Source organism: Corvus moneduloides, chromosome 1, assembly GCF_009650955.1.
Source record: "Corvus moneduloides isolate bCorMon1 chromosome 1, bCorMon1.pri, whole genome shotgun sequence".
Classification (NCBI taxonomy): domain Eukaryota; kingdom Metazoa; phylum Chordata; class Aves; order Passeriformes; family Corvidae; genus Corvus; species Corvus moneduloides.
This window is the reverse complement of record NC_045476.1, coordinates 109,840,216-109,846,215: the sequence shown is the minus strand read 5'-3', so window position 1 is coordinate 109,846,215 and position 6,000 is coordinate 109,840,216. Positions and strand designations below refer to the sequence as shown.

Sequence of the window (6,000 nt, the reverse complement as noted above, 5' to 3'; positions counted from 1 at the left end):
AGGGGATCCTCATACATTCATTTGTGGACCTCACACCAAGGAAATGAAAGGATTGTGGGTGATCTTGCTAGTGAGGAGAGGCAGGAAGAGATCACAATACATCTGAGCTCTGTGTGTGATGTGTATTCCTCTAGGCAATGAATCCTGGTTTGGCCTTATGATCTGGTGAGTCCAGAGCCTGGGCTGGGACAGCGTTAGTATTTCCATTTCATGCATTTTGTTAAGTATATCAGTAATCTCTGCATATGGAGGAGGGACAAAGATAGTTTCCTTCATACATGAATACTCCCCCTGTTACTTGAGAGAGGAAAGTCTGCAGTTCCCCTCATCATCAGTCATTCTCCAACTAGTTTTTTCCATAGCAGAAGATTGTTTTCATTAGATTTCTGCTTTAATAACAGTTCTAAATAGCAGTCAGTGGAACTGGCCTTGGGAGGTGCCTGTCAGGCCAGGAGAGGCAGGGAGAGATGTTTGGTGGTCCCTTGCATGGCGTTCTACTTGTGCAGCACATTCCTCAGACAAATCTTGAAGCTATGGTGTGAATGATTTCTCATACCATGAACTTCATCAATTTGAAACAGGATTGAAGGAGTTCCTTCAATCACAGGAGTCTCACTGAATGATTCTGAATACTTATTTCTTCTTCAGCTCTTTTTCTGCTGTCCTAAGTGTCCACCTTAACTCTTAATGTAACCTAAAAAAGCCTGTAGCCCTTCAGTACAGTGGGTCAGGGTGGTACTGCACTTGTAGGTGCTGCTCCCTTGGCCACTAAACAGGGAATTTGCCTTTCCTGTTGCACGCTCACAGTTTGCTTTTCTCTTGCTTTCCCCAAGCTTTTAATAAAGCATTAGATTTCCTCTGGTTTCCTTCCTCTCAAGAAGGAAGCAACAAAACCTGATCTAAAATAGTCCATATGCACCCAGAGTAGAAACCCTGTTTAAATATCACATGGTGCCAGGCAGAGCAGCAGCAGTTTTATCTAGTTATTTATCTGTTTATATTAATTACCCAGGGATTAGCCAGTTTACCAAATCAGGGAAAACTGTGAAAGCTTTGATTACACAAACAGTGCAAGCTGAACATTTTGCCTTGTCACACAGGCAAGTGAGAATTCTGGGATGCCTGGTGGTACAGCTGGGTGTGTTGTCAAAGCACTTGTCCTTGCTCTGACTTACAAACCACTGCCTGCGTAAGCACAAGCAGGTTTCTAAATAGAGCCAAGGAAAACAAACTGCAGCTGAAATCTGCTTCTCCTCCTGCTTTATGGAGTTATGTCTGAACTACTGATAGGCAGAACAAGAGAGTGAATGCATCCACAGACTGGGAAAGCACACCAGCAGGTTACTTTTCATCTCTGTCAGAATCTTAAAATCGTGATGTAATTCAGGTTGCAAGGAACATCAGGAGGCTTCAGATCAAACCTACAATCCAAAGTACGGCCACTTTCAACAGGTTGCTCAGGGCTTGCTCAGCCAAGTTTTGGAAACCTTGAAGGCTGAGGATCTCACAGCTTCTCTGGGCACTTGCTCCAGTGTTTGACTCCCTTATGGTAAAAATAATTGTCCTTCTATTTAATCAGATCTATCATGCATCTCTGCAGAGATTGGCTCCACCTTTTCTGTACCTCACCATCAGGCAGCTGTAGACACCAATAAGCTCTTCCATGGGACTTCTCTGTTCTTCTCCTGCAGCCTCTCCTCACATGTTGTGTTCTCAGCTGCCCTCTAAGTCCAGTATGTCAGTATCTTTCTTGCACTGGAGCCCTCAAAGCTGCATGCAGTTCTCCAGATTCGGTCTCACAAGTGCTGAACAGAGGGGACTAATAAATTGCCATGACTTTCAGCTGTGATCCTGTAAGTACAGCTCAGTGTGCTGTTGGTTTCCTTTGCCTCAAGGGCACACTGCAATTCCCACCCCTGGTCTTGGCTCTTTTTATTCTAAAGCTGTTCCCAACCCATCTACATAGTTTGAATTGCTGTAAGGGTTAGTCTGCCTCAGAGGCAGGACTTTGCTGCATTTGCCTTAGTTCATGAAGTACCCAGCAGATAATTTCTCTGGCATCCTGAGATCTGCCTTTCAAGGAAGTCCTGCCCCCACTGTAGCAACTGCCCAGGCCATGCCCCAGGAAAGCAGCTGACGCACTTGCATTATCACAACCCCCCCAGACCCAGGTTGGGTGAAGCCCACCCACTTGCTGAAAGTGCACTCTGTCGTGTCCTCCAGGATGTCAGTGAAGATATTAGATGGTACTGGCCCCAGTACTGGCCATTTAGAATGCCCCTGGAAGCTGGCTGCCACTTCAACTTTATCTGGACAGCTGGACTCAAAGGACAGTCTGGTACACTTCTCACCTGTTGCAGGTAGCTACCAAGTCCAGACCAGTGATTTGACTATAGGCTGTTTTAAAAATAAATAAATTAAAAAAAACCAACAGAAGAATCCTTTTATTTTCAAAGTTTGATCAATCCATGAAAGAAAGAGCAGCACATTTTTGCAAAGCCCAAGTAACTGTACAGCTCGTTCTGAAGACAGATTTTTCTTACCAGAAAGGAAGTGCCTGTTAAAGATAAGGAACCAGGAAGGGAGCTGGGACCAACTGTGGCCAGCATGGTTCTGCTGGCTGGTACCTTTAGAAACACACTACATCCTTCACACTTCTCCTTCCAGTGTTAGTCTCCTTAAAATCACTGAACACCCAGGTGAGGATCCATCTAACTATAAAGGACATTTAAACATCCCCGAGTGCTGTGTCAGGGCTGCCTGGTATATTTCAATTTTCATTCACAGGACCTATGGAAGAAATGGAGAAAAACTTTCTAGGGGGAATGCTGCCTGGCTGTATGAGCAGCCACCTTTTTATTATACTTCAGAGGAAATCAGGTTGTCTTCCAGTGAGTTCCAGTCACCAAATTATTTTATTGTTACAATATCACGAAGCCATTTTTATTTTGCGCACGTCAAGGTGCTCAAAATGTTAGTTTTCACAGTATAGAATGGATGTGACAGCATTTGTCATGGAAGCACTCAGCAGAGTATGTTTCAACTTCATTTAGTTGTGCTGTTTTATGAAGTTCTGCAGTAAAATGTGCCAGCAAATTATGTTAGTTTCTTTCTGGTGATTAACTAATCATTCATATAATAAATAGCAGCTAACTACAAGAAAGAGATTTATTTGTCACAGAATTAGAAGAATGTCAAACTTTTCCCATTTCATGTAAAAAGGCAGAGGAAAAAATACTTCTAAAATGACTTTGCAACATGTGCTTTATTTTAAGTCATTACTGAATCAAAACTACAAGTATATCCTTTTAATATACCCTACCCACTCAATGATTTTTTTTCTCAGGTTTTTTTTTTTTTTTTTAACATGGAAAGAAATCTACATTGCAATTGTAAATTTTCATGCTGCAATGTTCTCTAATGAGCCGTTTGTTTCACTAATAATAGCAATTAAAAATAAAAGGGCATTTTTCAAGCTCACATGTATGTCTATATTTGGGAACTTAAAAAAAAACCCGTCTCAGATGTAAAAATGTGACTTGGAATATGTAAACATTTTCGTATACCTGAAACACTGGAAGAAAAATATCAGCTAACAGCAAAACAACAGTTGCCTTAAATCATTGAAATGGGAGAAAGCATGTCATGGGGAGCAGAGAGAAGCACACACTACTCAGTCTTCAAAGGGTTATAAGAAATGAAGTAGCTCATTAGGTCATTGAATTCACTTTCTTTTCTCATCCAATGGAAAGCAGTAATTCTGAAGAGAATGGCCCAGCAGAACACCCCGTGATTCACCATAATTATTCTAGCCATTAGTTAATCTTGACAAAGTGTCAAGTTTCAGTTGCTTTTTCTTTTTCCTGAGAAAAGTCATTGATGTTTGGTGGAAATGTCTCCTGTGACTGTACAAATAAAATAAGGCATTTCAAGAGATTGTTACTTGTTTTCTTTTTGTTGACAGAGGCTTGTCCACAGTGTCTTTTGTACATCAAAACCTCTGCTTTTCTACAAATGGGTATGGCTAGAATGTCTTCAGTTCCCACTGTGGTGCTGGGTGTTGGGTGTCCTGAAGGCTCGTCAGCGTCCCATTACTGTAGCTTGAAAGTCAGTGATGTACAACAGCATATTGCACAATCCAAACTGTGTGGCTCCAGAAAGGATTAAGAAGGTACACTGGAGTCATCTGTGGGTTCACTCCTTTCATTTCTCTCTAAGTTGTAATGGTCATCTGGAAAATTAAATTAGCCAAAGATGCAAACTTTTTGCTGATTAAATTACAAAGCAGTCCCCAGATTGTAGAGGAGTGGCACATTAAAAACAACAAATCATTCAACCTTCTTCACTGTTGATGCTTAATTTGAAAGGCAGCATGGATTCCTAAGGCCGTAGCTTCCAGGATTCCTTCAGTGAAAAATCATTGCTACCCAACTATAAAAGGCTTAGCTCTTAAGAGAATATTGTGCTTTTTTTCTTTTTCCTTTAAAATTCAGATTGAACCAACTTGTTTTGCAGTGTGACACCAAAGAAATCAATTAGTTTTTTCCCTAGTCCACTTGATCATGGTCTCTGGTGAGCGATACAGGAATATTAGCTTGGCGTACAGGTCTTCTTCTAGTTCCAGTTCTCCTGTCTCTCGCACTAGGAAAATGTCAGTACACAGCTTCAGGATTCGGTCTACATTGGGTAGCTCCTCAAACATGATGGAGTGAGAGATCCCACTGAAAAATTCACGGACGAACTTCCCTATCACCAGGACAACTGAGGCATATAGTCCCATGATGCTGAAAAGAAAGAAAGGAAGAGTTCAAATCGTGCCTTGTAAAAGGGCAGCCAAGTGTGAGGAAGCTCATCTACATGGCTAACTGTAGTCTGTCAGCTGGGTGAACATTAACTTCTAATTAGGATCTTGTTTCTGCTGTGCTGCAGGATGAAAGAAAAGAAGATCTCTTCGAACACCACACAAATCTGGAATCATAAACAGCTGAGGCTGCTGATTAAATTGTTTAACCCCAGTTGCTGATGGTTCACATCCTGCCTGCTACAGCTGGCACGTCACAATTGGAAATATGACAGCAGCTGGCTGCTAAAGGCAAATAATCTGTCAGGTTTCATATATAATATTTTTTACTGAAGTATATGTAACTGGTGACAAACTAACATTTACCCACTGATAATCCTTCTATAGGGACTTCTCCAAAATCCTACCTGAAGGATGTATCTCCTGGGAATGCTTAGTGTCCTGCCTTCCTCTGTCTGTGCAGATGTATTTCGTAATTATTTCACAACCAGGGTCCTGGCTATGAGATTGGGAAGGGCACTAAAACCAGGCAGAGTTTGGGCAGAACTTGACCTGCAGCTAAACTAACATATTTTGAATTATTTCACTTCAACAGGAAATTGGTGTGAAGGGTGCTTCTGTTTTTATTCCCACCAGAAAGCAGTTAGCAGGGGTAATACTAACCTTGCAACTATTAACCCTTCTATAGATAATATTGACATGAATTTGAAAATCTCACAAAACCCCTTTTCAAAATGTTGCAACTTTCAAACACTACAACAACAAAAAAGAAATAGCCCCCCCCCCAAAAAATAAAGCAAATAAAGTCATCTCTACTTCTATCTTATGTACTTTATTTAATTTTATGTGAAGACTTCTCCTTACCCATAACCAGCCAAGAATCCAAGGCTCGGTGGACTGACTTTATCACTGAATATGAAGAGTTCAAGACTCTCCTGAGACGTTTTTTGTCTTTTTCCAAGCTGATTCAAAACCCACCACTCACGAGCTCCCTCTTCAGATCCATTTTTGACAAGGGAAACTGTAATGTTTTCCCACTTGCAGTCTATTCAAAAAAGAAGCGTTAATATATATACACCGAGAATTGCAAAAATCAAACTGAGACAGATATTTCAAACTTCAGCATTATAAAATGACTGAGCAATGCAGAAGCAAAATTTTTCTAGACTCCATTTTGCATTATTTCTGTATACAAAAGT

General features: G+C 41.0%; 1 protein-coding gene across 5 annotated transcripts in view; it reads right to left on the bottom strand.

Moving 5' to 3' along the window:
- Positions 1-2,425: 2,425 nt before the first annotated feature.
- PIEZO2 (piezo type mechanosensitive ion channel component 2) overlaps positions 2,426-6,000 on the bottom strand; it is a 292,650-nt gene continuing 289,075 nt past the window's right edge. For all 5 annotated transcript variants that reach the window (XM_032121792.1, XM_032121810.1, XM_032121818.1 and 2 more), the window contains 2 exons: positions 5,666-5,846; positions 2,426-4,784 (listed from right to left, as the gene is read on the bottom strand). In XM_032121792.1, coding sequence (XP_031977683.1) covers positions 4,532-4,784; positions 5,666-5,846 — 434 coding nt within the window. In that variant the 3' untranslated portion in view covers positions 2,426-4,531. The remainder of the gene's footprint in view (positions 4,785-5,665; positions 5,847-6,000) is intronic.